We start from the raw sequence: 21,181 nt of genomic DNA, 5'->3' as shown, positions 1-21,181 counted from the left end.
TTTGCTCTCTGTGTCTGAATCTTCACATCTCCCTCTCCTTATGAGGTCACTGTCATTGGATTTAGGGTCCACATTAATCCAGTACGATCTTAACTTGATTACATTAGCCAAGACCCTATTTCCAGAGAAGGTCAGATTCACGGATACCAGGGGTGAGGACTTCAACACTTCTTTTTTCTCACTTGGGGAGAAGTGCAGCTCAACTTGCAACAAGTGGTCTGTGAAGGGACCCAAGGCCATGTGCTCATTGCTGTAAAGTGGGGTCACTGGTTCACAAGGATGCTGAATGCAATCCTGTATCAGAGGATGGAAACTTACAAAGGTCCTTGGAGAGTGATCTGGCTGAGACCCTGCAGGCAGGAGAGGCAGACCCATCCCTGCCAATGAATAGCCGCCCTTCAAGGTGACTGACGATCTCCTTAGGGGATATGCCAATTTGGGGGTTCAGCACTGGTCTCCATGACTGGCAGGTTGGATGTTAGGCAGCAGTAACTAGACCATGCTTGCTGAGAGACACCATGCTGCTTCAGCCGTGCATGGCTTCCCTCCCAGCCACCATGGCTACTCCACTCAACTATTGTGCTGAACTGGGGTGGACAAGTGACAGGCTGTCACCGGTGGACTGAGCCATCCTGTCTCCAGTGTTCTATTCTGCAGTAGATGCTCTCTGGAGGATGTTAAAAGTAATAAAAACATCTACACTTTGTCCTTATTCCCTTTGATTCATCTACAAGCCTCTTTCACAGACCTCCTTCCTTCCGGTCATTCACCTTCCAGACCTTTAGCCACTGCTCATGAGTCTGTATCCAGTCTTCCTTCAGGCTGTTCCCCTTTCCACATAAAATGGAAGATCAGGTGCAGCACCTAGAGCTCTGCCCCTTGGAAGGGTCTCCCCTGACTGCTGTCTCCCAAGGCCACCCAGAGGAGACATGAGACAGCAGCAGTCTTCTTTCTGACTTGCACCAACACAGCAGGCTGACCCACCTGTGAATCCCCCTCGGCCCTGCTGGTGCCCCATCAGCTGGACATGCAGCCAGGGCTTTGAGCTGAGGGGTAGATGCTTGTACAATGATGACAGGCAGCAGGGTGGCCTGGGCCACCTCTTGTGGAGCTGGCTTGCACCCTCCAGCTCTGCTCTGCACCACTTCTCTTTCATGCTGTTTTGCTGCTGAGCCCACCCAATCTTGTGGGTGGGTCTGCAAAAGCCCACATCTTGATGGTTATATTTTGCTCCAGCGTCACTTAATGTCTCATACTCAGATGCTCTATTTCTGCCAGAGCCCTGGCTTACACAAACTGCTTTTCCAACAGTGTAATGTTTCCTGTTGTAGATGGGATGACTTTCCTCCAGAACCCTCGGGGTCTATACTGTGACTCTTTTACTAGTGTTTATCATAAAATCCTCATGGAGTTTTTTTCCCATTACAGGTACTCCTAGTAACATAAGCTTTGCAAATCAGAAAGCCCAAGCAGTAGGACTGCTTTCACTGCAGCCAGGACTTCTGCTAGAGACATTTCCTACTCTTAGCCCCAACCGAACCTGGCAGCCTTTCCACATCACCAGGATGTGAATCAGAGCAGCTGCCTCTGGCATTCAAAGTGCTGACCAAGCATTAGGTTTCCTTGCCAGTAGGGGGAGGTACCAGATGCAATATGTATATTTTTATAATGAAAGGAATACCCTGTCACACTCCGGGCCACTGAAGCCCTAACATCATCAATGACGTCGTGGGCGTCTGATTTTTCAAAGACAAAATTGTTTCTCACATTTTGGAGCACACGTATTTTACCGAGGACTCTAACAAACTTGAGACTTCTTTTCTTGCTTGTCTTGTCTTATTAACATCCCACATCAACACGGTGGATCAGTGTGATGTTCTGATGACAGCAATTTTCAAACGCTGTGGTCTCAGGACCCTTTCATATTCTTTAAAATTGAGTACCCGAAAGAGCTTTTGTTTACATGGGTTATACACATTAATATTTACTGGAAAATAAACTGGAGACATTTTCAACATATTTATGTATTTATTTATTAAACATAAAATAATAAACCCATTACAAGTTTATATAAATGACACCTCATTATGAAAAATAATTATTTTCCACAAAATTTTTCTGAAAGACATTGTTTAACATTTTTGCAAATCTCTTCAAGACATCTGGAACAAATGTTTCTACGTTCCATCTGTTGGGATATGTTATTTTAGTTTAAGATTGTGAAGAACATCTACTTTCATATAGATATACAGCTGAAAATAGAGTATTTTAATACTCTTTTCAGATAATTATGGATATTTTTTCTATGATGCTGTATTAAAACCCAATGAGTGGTGGTACTTTAAAGGTTTGCTGTGATGTGGGATCTGAAATTGTATCTCGCATGTTTTGTATGCTGTTAGATTAAAATTCATTGGTCTTGGCCAGGCGTGGTGGCTTAGGCCTATAATTCCAACACTTTGGGAGGCTGACAGGGGTGGATCACTTGAGGTCAGGAGTTCGAGACCAGCCTGGCCAACATGGTAAAACCCCCATCTCTACTAAAATTACAAAAAAAATTAGCTGGGAATCGCTTGAACCCAGAAGACGGAAGTTGCAGTGAGCCGAGATTGTGCCACTGCACTCCAGCCTGGACGACAGAGCGAGACTCTGTCTCAAAAAACAGAAGCAACAACAACAACAACAACAAGAAAATGAGCTCCTACTTAAATGAAATAGATTCATACCTTCCCATTATGGAAAATCTAAAATAAGTATTTTTGTATATGCCAATGACATTACTTGATTACAAACCATAGGTAACCTCAATAGACAACTGATTCTGCACTCGAATGATTGCTAGATGGCTGCAAACTACATTTTGTAAAGGAAAGGTTTTAGTAGATGTCCCATGATGTGTTTATATGTCTATAATTCCCTCTGCCCCCAGTGTAGCGCCTCATTCAGTCATGTGGTTGTATCTTTTGCTAGTATCTTTTGTCGCATGGTATGTTAGCTTGCTAGGGCTGCCATAAAAAAGGTACCACAGACTGAGTGGCTCACACTAGAAATTAATTTGCTCCTAGTTCTGGCAGCTGGAAATCCAATCCTGATATCTTCTAATCTTCCAATTCTGTCATCTTCTAATATCTCTCTCCTTGCCTTGTAGATGGCCACCTCCTCACTTTATTCTCACAGGGTCTGTCCTGTGCACACACATCCTTAGTGTCTCTTTGCATGTCTAAATTTCCTGTTTTCATAAGGATATCAGTCAGATTGAATGAGACCCTATTCTATGGCCTCATTTTAACTTAATCATCCCTTTAAAGACCTTGTTTCTAAATATAGTCACACTGTGAGGTTCTCAGGGTTAGGACTTCCATATATAAATCTGGCAGGGGGTAAGGGAGGGGGAGGGAGAGACACAATTTAACCTATATCAGGTGACAACCCAGGAACTTATATTTCCCAATACTGCCATTTCAGAGGTACCATATGGCAGATGGGAGTTTTATACCTTTTCGGATTTTTTCCTTTTCAGTGTTTTTCAAGATAAAATTGGGGCTATGCTTTAAGATGAAGCTGAAATATTATGATTTTTTATTTGTGTAGTTTTAAGAGATCAACCAGACTTTCTGAACAAGGTTTATCCCCTCTTGAAATGCTCCATTGGATCTCCTCTTTGTGGAAATATTCTGTTCAGGCCCTAACTTTATGACACTCTATTTTTCACAAATTATCCTCAGTTATCCTTGGCTTTGTTCCTATTAACTGTTCTGCTGCTCACTTAGCTATCAATACAGACAGCTGTGGCCTGGGGAATCAGTAGGAAATACAATCACCAGCCCACAATGCCTTTTGAGATTTGTAGAGAGAGATCCATTGAGGCCTGCCTGTGGGCAACACAGCTCATCCATTCCTCCAGGTCACAGGCCCTGAGACTAGAAGCAGAACTTTTTTCAAATAAGAGGAATCATAGTTTACATCTCATTCCCATTAGTTCCATGGCCTCAAGAAGGTGATGTGCCCTAAACAAGCACAAGCTTGCTTCTTGATTGGGGCCATGCACAGTTGCACTGCACACAGGTAGTCACCATCAGCTGTTTTTAAGTGGTGTTTTGAAATAGCCCTGTGAATAATCCTGTATTTAATGATGTTGTCCCATCTTCTGGGATCCAGTGGAGGACTTTCTATTTTCTCAGTTCATTCGCCTGATACTTGTTTTACTCTGCAAGAAACAAAATCTTATATCAACACATGTTGCTAATCTTTAAACAGCCAAAATGTTTCTGACTAAATTTGCTTGTAAATGCACAGGATTTCACGACACTCATTTTATATACTTAAAAACAAAGTTTATTAACACCTTTTTTTCTGCCATTTCTATCACATCATTTTTAAAATTTCAGCTTTTTTTATATTGCTATATCATGTGCCTATTTATGAAGTGCTTTAAATCATAATTTCTGGTTAGAAGCTTCTGATATTTTCTCAATTTCTGTGGTTGTTTTGTGTGCATATGTGAGGGGAGAACCTCTTTCTTTTGAGTGAGATGGAGCTCTTATAATAACTTATACTCCAATTTTTCCTTCTCAGGAAGCAAATTTAGTAGGGACCACTGGAGACTACCCAGCTGCCTTATGACTCTAAGCAGAGAAAACATTCTTCAGCCATTCATGTTGGAGCTAGGTGAAGCATTCTAGCTCCAACACGACAGCCATCTCTCGGAACAGCAGCAACTGCTATCTTGCTTCTCCTCCTTTAAGGAAAACAACCCTTAAGGGAAGCAACTGAGAACTGGATAAGAAGAAAGCAATCGTGCTGAAATCTTCCGGAGAACAAAAGTTAGTGAAACTATCTTAGACCCCTAACTCGGAACTCTTGTAGGAAGAGCAAATACTTACGGAAAGCTGAGAAAGCAGTATCTAGGGCCTCCAGACCACCCCTAGAGGGATGTGTGTGGATGGCTAGGGGAACGTTTTGAGGAAAGTTCATTGGTCAACTTGTTCCACGTGGCGAGCCCATTTCAGGCAAGAGCGGCAGCACCGTGGACAGCGCCAACCCTCCTGCGCCCGGGCGGGGAGAGGCGGCAGCACCGCGGACAGCACCACAAGTGGGGGCGCGCACTGGGAGCCTCCGGGCAAGGGGAGAGCGGCAGCACCGCGGACAGCCTCAAAGCCTTGCACTCCGAGCCAGGAGGCGGGGAGAGACGGCCTTATCAGCTGATGGCTTACGTAGGGCTAGATCTCCGCTTGGATAAGGCAGGTCTCGGTGGGCGCGCCAGCATTCGCTCTCCGGAGCCGCAGCCTCAGACGGGGTGGCGGGGGCAACTGGGACAGAAGGCAGGTCCCAGAAAGCAGGTCCCCCCAAAACTGGCTTCCCTAGCACGGAGTTAAGGCTGCAGCCGGCTGCCTAGAGAGAAGGGTGGGCAGGGAGGCAACGCGGTGAGAGCGACTGCTCTGACGCACCAGCCCCTCTCCTGCACCCACACGCGGCTGGCCGCCCAGCTTCTCCCCGATCTGGGAGATGCTTGGCTCTGGGCGGCCAGACAGCCTTTTCCACCAAGGCGAGGAGCCCTGGGCTCCTGACAGCTTAGGCGGGCCCTGGCTGCAACACGCAGCCCCTCGCCTCTGCTTCCTTAGCCTCTGAGGGCTTCAGACCTGCCGCGCTTGCAACCACACCATCTCCAACGGATGCTCATTAGCAGGATACTGGGGCCAAATTCACAGGCACTTTCCAGAAACTCCACCACTGGCCAGAGTTTGCAAACATCCGGATTGGCTCTGGGCACAGCGGCCACCTTAAGTTCTCCTGAACACCCCTTCTGCAAGTACCCCAGGCCGGTCTCCTGACCCAGAGATGGATTTACCTGTGAACCTAACCTCCTTTTCCCTTTCCACCCCCTCCCCTTTGGAGACCAACCGCAGCCTCGGCAAAGACGATCTGCGCCCCAGCTCGCCCCTGCTCTCGGTCTTCGGAGTGCTTATTCTCACCTTGCTGGGCTTTCTGGTGGCGGCGACGTTCGCCTGGAACCTGCTGGTGCTGGCGACCATCCTCCGTGTACGCACCTTCCACCGCGTGCCCCACAACCTGGTGGCGTCCATGGCCATCTCGGACGTCCTGGTGGCTGCGCTGGTCATGCCGCTGAGCCTGGTGCATGAGCTGTCTGGGCGCCGCTGGCAGCTGGGTCGGCGGCTGTGCCAGCTGTGGATCGCGTGCGACGTGCTCTGCTGCACGGCCAGCATCTGGAACGTGACGGCCATAGCCCTGGACCGCTACTGGTCCATCACGCGCCACCTGGAATACACGCTCCGCACCCGCAAGTGCATCTCCAACGTCATGATCGCGCTCACCTGGGCGCTCTCCGCTGTCATCTCTCTGGCACCGCTGCTTTTTGGCTGGGGAGAGACGTACTCTGAGGGCAGCGAGGAGTGCCAGGTAAGCCGCGAGCCTTCCTACGCAGTGTTCTCCACCGTAGGCGCCTTCTACCTGCCGCTCTGTGTGGTGCTCTTCGTGTACTGGAAGATCTATAAGGCTGCCAAGTTCCGCGTGGGCTCCAGGAAGACCAATAGCGTCTCACCCATATCAGAAGCTGTGGAGGTGGGTATCTCAGCAATCCTTAAAAATATTCGACTTGCATCTATACAGGCTATATCCCCAGGCCACCTGCCCCACCCCCCACACTTGTAGAAAATGGAACTTTTTGTGTTTGGGAGTTAGGGGAGTAAACTGGGAGACTGGAAGAAAGCATCATAGATATACTTTGCTCTGACATGTTCCCTCTCACAGAGCTAATCACATCATTTTCCTTCTCTAATGAGTTATTTGCTAAACATATAGAACACGAGGAGTTCGGACTGCCTCATTCTACAGGGTCCCCTTTGGCCCCCAAATTCTATGGATCTATAACACCCTTTAGAACATCTGGATAAGCTGGTATCTGGGGTACACTGATTCAGTATACTGGAAAAAACTAGCAGGTTCCCGCACTTAGAATGGGGGTGTTCCAGGAGGAGGGGAGGCAGGGATGGGAGCACGATTTGGTAAGAAGACTGCCGTGTGTCAGGCGATGCAGATTAGCACTTCATCCTAGTCTATTCTTTTTCTTTGCAAATTACAGCAACCGATTTATTAAAAATATGGTATCACCTAGGTTACTGTCATTCTGTGGCAACCTCCCATCCTGACGTAAGACTGAAGATGTTGCCTGCGTTGGTCCCAGAGCCTGCATTTGTTATCTGCTTCCACTGCCTTGGGGTGCTACTTTCTGGGTCTATCCCCCACAGCCCTATTAGGTTGTAGGTGTGACTGAAGACTACTTGTCTTCCTTCCTGAACATGAGAAAAGCTGCAGAAGGAAATTAAAAATCCAGGAAAGAGAATTCCCCAGCTCTCTATGAGAGGTATTTATTGCATGACAACCACTTTAGCAACAGCGAGGAGCTTTTCTCATCTTCTCCCACTCCTGTTTTGTTGTTGACTGTTAATAATCTGGCCCTATGACTCATGATTCTGAAGACTGCTCCCCTTCATTACCAAGGAAGATTCCTTGAATCTAATTCACACATTTAAGTTAGAGCAGAAGTCTACACAGTCCCCATTTTCTGTTGTTGGCTCTGAAACAAGCATATGGAGTGCATACTACAGGCTTAGTGCAAGAAGTAAGATAATGATAGAGATGTTGTCTTTGCCCATGAAGAGTTTGGTCTAGGGAGGGAAATAGACATGCACCCTGAGCTCTGTATGTGCTTTCTAGAGTCAGTAGCTAATTCTAACCATCCCCAGTCAGTCAAACTCAGAGGGACCAGAGGTGTAGCTGAGGAAAAAGGACATCATCTTAGAGGAAGGAAGAAAATGAGGGGTTAGAGGCTACCTGTTCTTTTACCTATAGCAGCACTTCTCAGCGAATGGTGATATTGCCCCCCAGGAAACATTTAGGCTGTCTGGAGGCATTTCGGATGATGAAGACTTGAGGATGGGGTGCTAATGGCATGTCGTGTACAGAGGTCAGGAATGCTGCTAAATACTGTACAATGCACAGGACAGCACCTCAACAGAGAATTGTTCAGACCAAAATGTCAAGTGTACTGAATTTGGGAAACTCTGAACTATTCGATTTCTAAGCTGAACAGAGTGCTGATGGGTAAGAACACTGAAGCTTCCATCAGACCACCTGAAGCTATGTTCCGTGCATATGAGCGTCCATTCAAATTCCAGGCCAGGGACAAGGAGACTGGTCACCTCCAAGGGTCCTCCTTTTATGAATCCTCCTCTCCCCTGATGTTTATTCAGGCAAATATGATTTACAGTCAACCCCAAACACAGCTTCAGAAGGAGAAAGTTAATTACAATTCCATCCCAAGGCTTGTTGTAAAAGGATGAAGGCACTCTCATTTCTCTGCTTTGGTGATAGCAGAAGCAAAGCATTATAACATCTTTGTGCTTTTTATATAGATACACACACACATATGTGTGTGTATATATGTGTGTATATATATGTGTATATATGTATGTGTGTGTGTGTGTGTGTGTGTGTGTGTGTGTGTATTCTCTCCTCTCTCTACCTCTCCCAGATCAGTTTTGAAAATGGGTCCCTTGACTTAGCAAAAGGACTCTAAATAATCCACTACTCTAAATATAATATGTGACTGCCTCTGTCCTTACGTTATGTTGAAGGGTTAATTACAAACCAGGCCTCCTGATTGTTCTGTGATAGTGGGAGTGGGTGTCAAAGCTTCTAAATGAGTTCTACCACCAGCTAGCTGTTCCCTAGGGACACCACAACACTTCTATCATTTCTTTATCTGCTGGGTTTTATTCAAATACATGCCATGAAATCCTAACCTAAGTCAGACATTGAGCTGGGATCTGGCAACACAAGACAGATAAGTCTTGCCCTTGTCAAAGGACAAGAAAGCCACTGCTAGAGATCTGAAATAAAATGACAAAGAAAAATACCTTCCTTACTAGAGTGAGTAGGGGCTGTGCTGTCCAGGCAGTTTCCCTGAGCAGAGCAGAATGCTGACCTAAAACAGCGCTTTTGGGAGGTATGGAGCCTCAGGGGTTGGTGGATTGTTGAGATGTGGATAGATGGCATCCTCTGTAGGAGAAGCTGTTGCTGATTGGTTGTCGTCCAATGGGTATTTACTGAAGTGAGTCCATCTCTGGTGGCCTGACTTTCACAACAGAGGGGCTAACACCGATAATCTCCACAGGTACTGTAGACATCTGGGAGGTAGAGATAGTGTGAACTATTTTACCTTCTATTAATCTAACCCTAATTGCCCTCCTATCCTTATTCATTCTATATATAATAGACAAAGTTAATAACCCTCTCAAAATTATAGGCCACCAATGATACTGAAACTATGCATATATTTGATTCCTATATGATCCCTGCAGCAGACCTACACCTAGAAGAGCAACCTATATAAAAAGACTATACATGTAGACAAACAACAGCAAAAGCAAAGCAAGCATCATTAGGCTACGTAGATGAATAGCATGACACCATTTGCCAAACAGTACAGCTTCATGACAAGAGGTTTGAAGTCTTTTACACAGATCTAAGACAATTACCTAATGGTAGATCTCTTAATCAAAGATCTAGTTACTCAACACAAACACCTCAGCCTTACAACCTTATATAAGAACACACTTGGTTACAAATCCTAAGATAAGAAAATTTTAAAAGAATCTTGATTGAGGTGAGTTGCCCTTGATCCAGGTTACTGAATTAAGCAGTGAGCTTAAAATAAGCAATGTTCTTTGACAGGTGCTATGCTGTCACCTTAATCCACCCAGAGCATGGCCCCCCCGTATTTTCATATTTGCATGAAAAGGAATGTTCATGATAACCTAGGAAGAATCAGTCTTAACTCTTATGCATTCTACTTCAATTAAATTTTCTAGTTGTGGAGTCTCTTGTCTACAGAGATTCTAGGACCATCAGAATTTCTATAGTAATTTTTAAAATTACATGCGGTGTAGGCATTCTCACATCTAGATCAGTTATAATCTCATCATGAACAAGGGCTGCAGCACATTTTATTTGGAAGCAGATCCTACCTATTGCAGGTATGTCATAAGTTAAAGAAGTATTATTTTGATAATGATCTGAAAATATCAGTTATAAGTTGGCATACAGGATTGTTAAAGACTGTTACTACTTGAATTGTTTCATTAAATAAAGTTGATTTTCTCTCAAGCTTTTGAAAAATTTACTATATGCCAGAAATTTGTCAATTTGTCATTCATTATCTTGTTTCACTACCTGGTATCACCTATAACCAATAGGTTTTTTTTTTTTTTTTAATGGAGTCTCACTCTGTTGCCTAGACTGGAGTGCAGGGGCCTGATCTCAGCTCACTGCAATCTCTGCTTCCCAGGTTCAAATAATTCTCTGGTCTCCGCCTCCTGAGTACAGGTGTGTGCCACCGTGCCTGGCTAATTTTTGTATTTTTAGTAGAAACAGGGTGTTGGCCAGGCTGGTCTCGAACTCCTGACGCCAGGTGATCTGCCCACCTTAGCCTCCCAAAGTGCTGGGATGACAGGCGTGAACCACTGCATCCAGCCACCAATAGCTTTATTGAATTTTTTGTTTGTTTTTAATTTTTAAAAACTTGCTACAAGTCAATTTGCTTTTTTGTTTTTCAGACAACTTTAAAAATGTACATGGAAAGATCTCTTGTTCTATAATAGTGGGGTTACTGGTAGTTATACTGACACCCACATAAACAAAAACATTATATAGTTGTACATCTAGTTATAGAAAATTCTCCTTGAAAGTTTAAAAAGACAAAGAAATTGTTGAGTGAAAATACCTTCCTTGGAGTGGCTTTATTAGATAGATTGTATATCGTTGTCATTTTGCTTTTTAGCCAACACGAGATGTTCATTCTTTCAAGGCTCCTTCTGCTAGCAATATACTAATATGTATAGGGATCCTTATCTCAGCTCTCAAATCTTTGAGAACAGAGGCCCTTTTGGATGCCTTATCTAGAAAGCCATATCTTGTATTGATTTCTAGCATTTACTTTCTAAGTCTATCTGGAAATGTCTAAAGCCATATCTTGTATTGATTTCTAGCATTTACTTTCTAAGTCTATCTGGAAATGTCTAGCTCTACATTGGATATTTTGCAAATTGGCAATTTCACATTTCAGTTTATTTTTTTGTATTAAATTCCCAAATTCAGGTTTAAGTCCATTTATAGAAAGACATGACAAGACTATACTTCAGCTGTTGGGTATACACAAATATGCTGCTTGAAGGTTTTCTGATGTCTCTTTTCTATCTTTATTCAGCCTCCCAAGTAGATGGGACTACAAGTGTGAGCCATCACACCTGGCTATTTTTAGTATTTTTTATAGAAATGGGGTCTCACCGTGTTGCCCATGATGGTCTCAAACTCCCATGCTCAAATAATCCTCTTGCCTTGGCCTCCCAAAGTGCTGGGATTATAAGAGTGAGCCACCATGCCCAGATTTATTTAGTTTACTTTGAATCTTTATTCAACCTCTCCTTAAAAGAAAGCCTTCTAAAATTACTTTACATAATATATTTTCTATTTAAATTTTCACAACTGGGTTATATAACTCTTCTATTTTCTATGTTTCTTCTTTTAACCATTTTTTTCTTATCTGAGAGGATTTTAGTTAATTTAACTAATTAGTACACATCTGTAGTTCAAGAAAATAAAAATTTTGTTTGATAATCTAAAAAAATTATAAATTCTATGACAAAAGTTTAGAAAATTTTTCTTTCTTTTTCTTCTTTTCCTTTCTTTTCCTTCCTTCTTTTCTTTCCTTTCATTTTTGAGACAGGGTCTTGCTCTGTCACCCAGGCTAGAGTGCAGTCACACAACCATAGCTCACTGCAGCCTTGAAACCCTGGGCTCATGCAGTTCTCACGCCTCAGTCTCCCGAGTAGCTGGGACCACAGGGATATGCCTACACACCTGGCTAATTTTTACAATTTGTGTGGAGATGAGGATCTCTCTGTTGCACAGGCTGGTCTCAAACTCTTGACCTCAAATGATTTTCCCACCTTGGCTTCTCAAAGTGCTGGGATTACAGGCATGAGCCCCCATGCCTGGCCTAGAAAATTTCTTAATTATAGCTCTTAACTTAGCTTTAGATGAAGGTTTTAATTTAAATTCTATAAATCTGATTTTTCTTCTGGTAATTTTATAATGTGATTGTGTTTTTCCTGAGAAAATCCTGATTGGTTTAGGAAGTCAGATAAAGCTGAATAGAAAAATACAAGATAGAGATCTGCAAAGAGGGCAGGTTTGGGAAGGTTACAACATCTTTGAGACTATTTTAGAGTTAGGATTTTATTTTAAGCCCTCAAAATACCAATTAAAGAGGCTGACTTTTAGCCATTTGATGTTTGTCTCCTAATTTTTCTAGAGCTTCTTCTAAATATCTTATTAATTTTTCATTCATCAGATGTTTTTCTTCAAGTAAAAAAAAGTTTGGCATTTGTGAAGAAAATTGCAAGAGTTAGGATCATAATGCAATTTTAAATAGGAAATAGAAATTCTTAAAAAGAGGATTGAAATTTGGACATAAGCAAACCATGGCACGCGAGGAAGAGGCAACTGTAGTTGATCAACAGTTCGTGCTTGTGAATAGTGTCTCAGGATCCTGGACCAAACAGATGGAGAAGGGGACACATGATTGTCCACACAACTGTCATTAAGCTGGAAAACAATAGGGCAATGTGACATATTTTCACAAGTCGACAAGTCAGGAGTGCCCTCATAAAAGTTTTGTAGGGGACCCCAAGCAAAGTTTGATCAATTGCTTTTTCATAAATTGGTCACTGGCCTAATAATGGTCTTCAAATCATTAGCCCTCAGGTCCAGCTTGAATTAGATTGGAAACTTATCAAGCCAATGCCTTATAGAATAGTTCCTTCTGTATTCAACAGAAAGAGTTCCAGGACAAAACAAAAACCCATGCAACAAGACTTTGTACATGTAGACAACACACAAGCAAAGCAAGAGGCCGTAGGATAAGTAGATTAATGGCATGACAATATTTGCCAAATGATACACCTTCATGGAAAGAGGTTTAAAGCTTTACACATAGATCTAAGACAAGTACCTAATGGTAGATCTCTCGGTCAAAGATCGAGTTACATGATACAAACACCTCAACCTTGCAACCTTATCCAAGGACATAGTTGGTCACAAATCCTAGGATAACAAAATACATTGAGCAATAAAAGCCCAGTGAAACTAGGTGGAACTCAAATCCTTATTGAGACTGATGCACTTGACTGCAGACACAAAGGGCAACTGAGTTTGGGGCCCAGTGAATGCACTTGTGGCCCAGGGTTCCCGTGGAGGGTCTTCAAAATGACCTCAGTGGAACCTCCAGAACTGTCCAGAGGTGATGCCAATACTGCTCAGAGTCTGGGATAGAAAGACAAAGTTTGGAATCTTTTGTCTAGTATGGAGGCTGGAGGTTGCATAAGCAATTCCTACAGTAGGATGGAATGCCTGCCATCCCAGACTGCAGCGTGTTCCAGGATCGAGGATACTCTGAGAAAGGCAGCTGAGCACTGCCAGAATGGGTTTTCTGTGAAATGAGGTTTCGGAATGGGGCTTCTTATCAAATGAGGGCTGCTTTTGCTGAAATGGGGCTTCTGCTGAATGGGCTTTCTGCTGGAACGAAGTTTCTGCTTGGAATGGGGTTTCAGTTGGAATGGGGTTTTCTGCTGAATGGGGCTTCTATCGAAATGGGATTTCTAGCGAACGGGGTTTTCTGTTGGAATGGGGTTTTCTGCTGAAATGGGGTTTTCTGTTGGAATGGGGGTTTCTCTGGAAATGGGGTTTCTGTTGAATGAGGGTTTTCTTGCTGGAATGGGGGCTTCTGTTGGAAATGGGGTTTCTGTTGGAATGGGGGCTTTACCTAATCGGGATTTCTGCTGAAGCCAGGCTTCTGCTGGAATGGGGTTTCTAAGTTGGAATGGGTGGGGTTTTCTGCTGGAATGGAAGCCTTTCTAAGAAATGAGGCTTCTGCTGGAATGGGGTTTTCTGTTGGAATGGGGTTTTCTGTTGGAATGGGGTTTACTCAGAATGATTTTCAAGGAACAGAGTTTCTGTTGAATGGGGTTTCTGTTGGAAATGGGTTTTCTGCTGAATGGGTTTCTCTCAGTTGGAATGGAGTGGGCTTTCTGCTGGAATGGGGGTTTCTGTTGGAAATGGGGTTTGCTGAATGGGGTTTACTCCAGAATGGGACTGGCTGAAATAGGCTCTCTGTTGAAATGGGCTCTCTGTTGAAATGGGGGTTTCAAGCTGGAAACACGAAGCCGGAACGGGGTTTTCATTGGAATGGGGTTTCTGCTGGAATGTTTCTAAGTTACCTTCCGCCGGAAACGCTTTCTCAAGAAATGCTGGAATGGGGTTTTCTGTTGGAATGGGGTTTTCTGTTGGAATGGGGTTTTCTGCTGGAATGGGGTTTACTCAGAATGGGGTTTTCTGTTGGAATGGGGTTTTCTGTTGGAAATGGGTTTCTGCTGAACAAATGCTTGGAAATTGGGCCTCTGTTGGAATGGGGTTTTCTGCTGGAATGGGGTTTTCTGCTGGAATGGGGTTTTCTGTTGGGTGATCAGTGTTCAGAGGTGTGTTTGCTGGGGCGAGTCTGACCCTAACTGGCTGACTCAGGAGTGAGGGCTGACACAAAATAATTGGTTTACAAGTGTATATTCCAAAACTGCATTGTGCCTGATTGATTGAAGAGGTTTAAGCAAGAAAGCTGCTTGTTATCAGTTACAGAACAATCAGTCTTAAGTTTGTGGAGGTTTTTTATTCACACCCTCATGGAGCCTTCCTTAATGTGTAAGGTCATTTTTAGCTTAAACATTTGTATTGTTCCATTGGGCTCCTGTGACCCATCTCTCATTCTGACAGTGGTGTGGTCTAACATGCAAATCACCTGAAACCACACTTCCAGGGTAAGAGTCTTTATCCCTTAATTTCAATGCCCATTATTGATGGTAATCCATTGATTATCTAGGACATTATTAGAGAGGCAAAGCAGAGTGTTTGGATGAAATAAAAGGACATACCAGATTTGTGATTAACCAGTAAATAATTATTTAGCATGCAATCATTTTGGAAGGATGAAAGCTCTAACACATATGTACCTGTCTCCAAAGAACTTGTTTGCTGGGGGAGATGAGGCTAAGTGTTCATTTAGAAAAAAATTTATATATGAATCTTAAATTGTGAAGTATGTACTTTATGTGCATTTCAGAGATTATTAGGAAAAATTAATTTGGCTTAACTGTTCACTTTTTAACCCTATTTGCTCTCTTTCTGTGAGTTTACTAATGACCAGGTTGAAAATAGAGTGTTATTGTCCAGACTCAATTAAGTGCTTTATTGCAATCATTGATTAGAAGAGAGCAAAGAGCTAAGGAGTCCATAAGTCCGAGAGCCATAGAGTAAGCAAACAAATCCACCATCTGAGGGCATTAGAAACCTGAAACTCCACAGACAACCAAGATCCTCCTAGCAGCTGGAGACTCTATTGTCCCTGGGGTACCATTTTAAATCAATGCCACTCTTTCTTCTGTCAAGTGAGTTGGTGTTGAATACAGCCCCAAAGATGGCCAGATGGCCCAGTAAAATAATCAACATTTCACAAGGTAATAGAAAAATATGCTTTTCTGAACAACTTGGAGTTCTATGACTAAACTATAAAAAAATTCTAAATCAAGCCCTAAGTGTCACTGATATCACCAGTGTGATCATCACCAGTGTGAACAGTATCTCCGGTGTGACCAGCATCTCCAGTGTAATCAGCCTACATGGTGTCTCCAGTGTGACCAGCATCCCCAGTGTGAACAGCATCTCCAGTGTGAATGGCATCCACCCTGTGAACAGCATCCATGGTGTCACCAGTGTGACCAGCATCCACAGTGTGAATGGCATCCATGGTGTCACCAGTGTGACCAGCATCCACAGTGTGAACAGCATCCATGGTGTCACCAGTGTGACCAGCATCCACAGAGTGAACAGCATCCATGGTGTCACCAGTGTGACCAGCATCCACAGTGTGAACGGCATCCATGGTATCATCAGGGTAACCAGCATTCACAGTGTGAACAGAATCTTCAGTGTGACCAGCTCCCCAGTGTGAATAGCATCTCCAGTGTGACCAGCATCCCCAGTGTGAACAGCTTCTCTAATATGATCAAAATCCATGATGTTTCCAGTATAGCCGGCATCTCCAGTGTTACCAGCATCCTTTATGTGACCAATGTGATCAGCCTCCACAGTGTGACCATGTCTCAAGTATGACCAGTGTTACCAGTGTCCCCATTGTCACTCATAAAAATGTGCCAAGGGGAAGGAGAATTTCCAGAGGGTTGAAGAGTCCAGCTACAATTCTTGTTTTATTGGCGTCTTGGGACAATATGGAAAACAGCTTCCCTGATATTATTATGGGGTTGAATTCTGTTAAGGAAATTGGTAGCTTTCCTTCTTTCCTTTATGCTTAAAAATTAAGCTAAATATGGTTTGGATTTCTATGAATGAATTCCCTCAAATGCATTTCCAGATGTGCATTGATAAATCAGTAACCAAAGGTAACTCTGGTTTCATCTAGAGGTACAGAAAGAGGGATTTTTTCAGTGCTTATTTTATACGTGTTTTTAAAGGTTGCACTATTACGGACCTTTGGTTTCATTATTTATTATCTTCTTTTAAATTTAATTTAGTGTTTGATATTATACTGTTTTGCAAATAAATGTCAGCAAGGCTATTCTACAAATTTGGTAATTTATTCATCAACTAACATTGCCTTATCCACAGTGTTCCTATTTCCACCTGTTATTCCATATGACAGTAAGTCAATTCCTTTTGAGTCCACTTTATAAATGCTGCCAAGAATTAGTTAAGTGGGTTAGATTAACCTGACAATTCTTTGCCTAAAAGATCATATGCTCTTTGAGAACAAGTTGTGTATATCTTTTTAAATGTACTAGAGTCACAGTATGCTGGCGAGGGGAAGAATACTATTTAATGTCAATGCAATCTCACCCACCAGAGAATGACTGAATCAGAAACTGTCCCACATTTTGATTGGATCGATTAATTTGCTAATTCAGTAAATTTATGATTGCTTCATATTAAGGCTGCCTCATCAGTAGACACTCATTATGTCAGTTCTCCCAAGAGCTAAAAATAGGACCAGAAGGGAGGAGGAGCTTCCTTTCCCAGGAATTCCACTCCTTGACAGAAGGAAGTGAACTGGAGAGCCTGATTCTGTGGGAACCTGCCCTGTGGAGGCCTTGGGGGAACCCACGTGAGACAAAAAGACTGGGGTCTCAGTTTTACATACATACAGGGGTAGAAGAAGAATAGACCCAGAGGGAGATGTCCTGGTTACTAGACTGCATCAAGCAGTAGAATATGCTATGGGGCACAGCTTTGTGCCAGAGGAGAAGTTCTAGAAAGTCCTAACATTATAGAGGGGACTTACATGAGCCTATAAGGTTATAAAGATGGTAGAAAACGTGGTCCTAAGTGAACAGGATTTTGCTAGGAACCTAGGACACTTTTGACGATGTGTGCACCTCTGCCACTAAGTTGTGCAGGCCAAGTTGCCTGTTCGTTTCTGCCAGTGCCTCTGTTGAACAGACAGCAACAGGGAGTCCATCTTCATGCTGTCATTTTCATCACATCTGGTCCTTTCATTTCTAAGATGTAAGCAAACACCCCAGCTCCGTTGCCTGGTTTCCATATCTGAGAGCAAGTGCCACAGGCTTTCAGGTTCCCACACCTATCCATCGAAGACTTTCCCTCCAGTGGATGTGCGGAATCCAGGACTGTCAGTGTCTAGGCTCAGCCTGGAGGTAGACTGAGGTGGCTCCTCATAAAGCTCCTGCTTGTCTTTTCCAGGTGAAGGACTCTGCCCAACAGCCCCAGATGGTGTTCACGGTCCGCCATGCCACCGTCACCTTCCAGACAGAAGGGGACACGTGGCGAGAGCAGAAGGAGCAGCGTGCCGCCCTCATGGTGGGCATCCTCATTGGTGTGTTCGCACTCTGCTGGATCCCCTTCTTTCTCACGGAGCTCATCAGTCCTCTTTGCTCCTGTGACATCCCCGCCATCTGGAAAAGCATCTTCCTGTGGCTTGGCTACTCCAACTCCTTCTTTAACCCCCTGATCTATACGGCTTTCAACAAGAACTACAACAGCGCCTTCAAGAACTTCTTTTCTAGGCAACACTGAGGGAGAGGACCAGCATCGAAAGAAGTTTCTTCCCAGAATTCAACGGAATTCCCAGTTCATTCATTTCCCATCCCCACCCAACAGCCATGTGGACGAGATGAATCCTCACCATTCTCCAGGGTCATCTTCAGAACTGCACTGGCCTGTTTTCCACCTCCTCAGTAAGAATATGACTCCTCACAGAGTTTTGGTGACATGATGTATCTAACTCACCTACTGTCCCTTTCTCTGTGCTGACAGCCACGGTCTTTGCCCACAAAGTGTCCTTTCCTCCCCAAATTCACTTCGGCATGGTGGTCGACATTGTCCTAAAGAAGTCAAACAAGTCAGATAAGAAGGAGGAGGTAAAATGATATGGGCAGGTTGAGAATGGATAGAAAAGAATGAACAAGTCATGATGTAGACATCTGGGGATAGGAGACCATAGTTCCAGGCTTTCTGGAACAGCCCGCATTTCAAATATTCTCCTATATGGTCCTAGTACATATACCCTCATACTGATGGGATATGTCCCAATAGTTGACCACAAAACACCGTCTCCAAATATATTAAAGTACATAGTCCTATCCATGAAAGCAGGGAATATTAACTTTAAGGTTTTGTTTGTGGCAACCACACACACACACACACACACACACACACACACACACAACTGTAAAAGAGGCAGGTGTTCTAGCTGACTAGTTTATTCCAAAATCCAATCCCTTGACATGAAGCAGGCACTGAGGGTCAACTACTTCCTTTCATTTTGAAGCAACAGTTTATAAACAGTAAAAAAGTCTACCGGTTTCATAGAATCTGTCAAATTTGCTAATTTGCTACTGGTTTCACGTGTGTGGAATATGTTCAAGTGTTTCTAGGCAAAGACCTTTATCCTCAAATCATGAGATTAGAGTAAAACAACTGCTATAGAGTTGGGCATCTCATGACCAATGAGTATGAAGGCACACTCACCAAACACAGGCACTTTAAGGGCATCCTTGATAAATTTGCTAATTGCTATTTTTTGTTGATATGTGAATACCTGCTAGGAGGCCAAGGCTAGTGGGCAATGACAAAGATAGAACAATGGTAAAATGTAGCCCCAGTTCTCTACAAATTGACAGTATAATTTGTGAGGTGAGGCAGTTAAGTGATGATGCAGCATTTGGATGATCATGTAAAACCAGTGCCATTATACGAAACTTTAAAAACAATCCTAGGCAATAAAACTGCCTGTGGTCTGCTATGTCCCTGACTCTTTAAATGCATGAATTAAAGAATGATGTAATAATCTCTGATTTATTGTAATTCATGTAGTATGTTATATATAATAAATTATATCAATTAAGAGTTCAAACATAGGAAATTTGTGATAATTTATATGTGGTCTTGGCTTGAAGTTTAGTCTTGTCTTTATTGCAAAACTAGCTTTATCAAAAGAATGTGAGCAGATAAAGAAATGTTAGACACCTGTGAAGTCACCATTAATATGCTAAATGCAGATCTTTATGCATTCAAGCAGATTCGTTGAGAAATTTAGTGATAAGAATTGAAGAATTTATTTAGAAACATCCTTAGATTTTTCTTCTTTATATATCACTTGAAGTGCTAAACTCACAAGTATTTTAAAATACAGACTGTTCACTTACTTAAGTTACTTTTCCCCGTTATTACTCGAAATCAGAGAGAACAAGAAATGCTATTATATTCCAGTATTTTAATAAGGGAAGTGCTTCAAAAGCTTTATTAAGTACTCCATGGCAGAGAAGAAAAAATCAGACAAGAGGAGTCTGGAGAGGTGACACTAGAATCAAGGGTAAAAGTTTAAGTCTATTCTACCTGAAAATCCATGTGAAAACTTTTACTCCATAAATCATGAGTGCCTTACTCTTTAAAAAAGTTCATAGTCTTCAGTAAAGCGAAGCTTGAGGAAGATGTGCCACATTTTTCTGGTGGCTTCAAATACTCCCCAACTCTCCCAGGATTCTGTATACCCCAGTTGGAGAACAATGTTATTATAATATTAATTTAATCTCCAGCTGAGGGTTTTATTAATGTTTTCATAAGATGAATAAGCCTCGTTATTCTTATCACTCAGTATGTATTTAACACCTCTCAGGTGTCACTTAAATTATACATTATATACAACACACTCTGCCTATGCTATCTAGAGCAAGAAACGTTCCATATAAGAGAAGGAAGAAGTGGCAATTAATGATTTATTTTGCTTCCATTTCAATAGCAGAAGTTGTTTATACCACGGTAAGAAATGTAGACATTCATTGACTTTGAGTCTCTATTATGCAAATCAAATATTTGTGAAACACTTTTGTTTATGCTTGACTGCTAATATTTTATCAGGTTAGAAATGTATATAAATCATAAACAGAAGTAATTGCTCAAAATACCTAATCCTGTTTCCGTGCCAGATTGCAACAACAACCTTTATTAGACGGTGCACCTAGAGAAGGCTGGAGGGTTTCCTGCAAGCCCTGTCTGTAGGGTGACTGAGGTGAACCAATCCAAAGCTCTCCTTTCAGCTCTTGTAGAATATGTCGAACAAAATGCACAGCTCTGCTCTCCTGCCTAAAGACAATGTACAAAGAAGATAATTCTCTCCTGATGAGTGATCTTGGACCTCTTGGGGTCACTATCAGTTTTATATTTTTATTGTATGGTAGTGAAAGACAAGCGGAAGATATCCCTGAGTCTGTATTGATATCAGACCATATTATAGGGATTAATTCTTGATAAAAAGCTTGTTATTTGTCTCTTCTTCCCAGGAGGAGCATTTTTGCTTCTATGTTGGTCTGTTGGATTCACAGTTCCCAGCTTATAGCCAAAGAGGCTGTAGGGACAACACTTTGCCATGTTTCTATTAAAGAGAAGATAAAGACTGAGTCCACAGCTCGAGTGCTGAGTGAAAGTGATTGCCAAACAGGGATTTGGTTAGCATCTGGGAAATGGG

The 21,181-nt window shown here is 42.8% G+C and overlaps 1 protein-coding gene across 1 annotated transcript; it reads left to right on the top strand.

The window, feature by feature from the left end:
• Window positions 1-4,424: 4,424 nt before the first annotated feature.
• Window positions 4,425-21,124, top strand: HTR5A (5-hydroxytryptamine receptor 5A). The gene is made up of 2 exons (XM_003896907.5): window positions 4,425-6,579; window positions 17,899-21,124. Exons 1-2 carry the CDS (start codon window positions 5,839-5,841, stop codon window positions 18,229-18,231), a joined length of 1,074 nt encoding a protein of 357 aa, XP_003896956.1. The 5' UTR covers window positions 4,425-5,838; the 3' UTR covers window positions 18,232-21,124.
• Window positions 21,125-21,181: the final 57 nt, after the last annotated feature.

Source organism: Papio anubis, chromosome 4 (assembly GCF_008728515.1).
Source record: "Papio anubis isolate 15944 chromosome 4, Panubis1.0, whole genome shotgun sequence".
NCBI classification, from domain to species: domain Eukaryota; kingdom Metazoa; phylum Chordata; class Mammalia; order Primates; family Cercopithecidae; genus Papio; species Papio anubis.
The sequence above is the reverse complement of the archived record's forward strand: the minus strand, read 5'-3'. Positions and strand labels throughout refer to the sequence as shown.

Excerpts from the sequence above, each read along its gene's own strand:
- HTR5A (XM_003896907.5), top strand. The coding sequence starts at position 5,839 with ATGGATTTACCTGTGAACCTAACCTCCTTTTCCCTTTCCACCCCCTCC. Across the intron at positions 6,580-17,898 it reads CCATATCAGAAGCTGTGGAG|GTGAAGGACTCTGCCCAACA; the intron begins GTGGGTATCTCA and ends TGTCTTTTCCAG.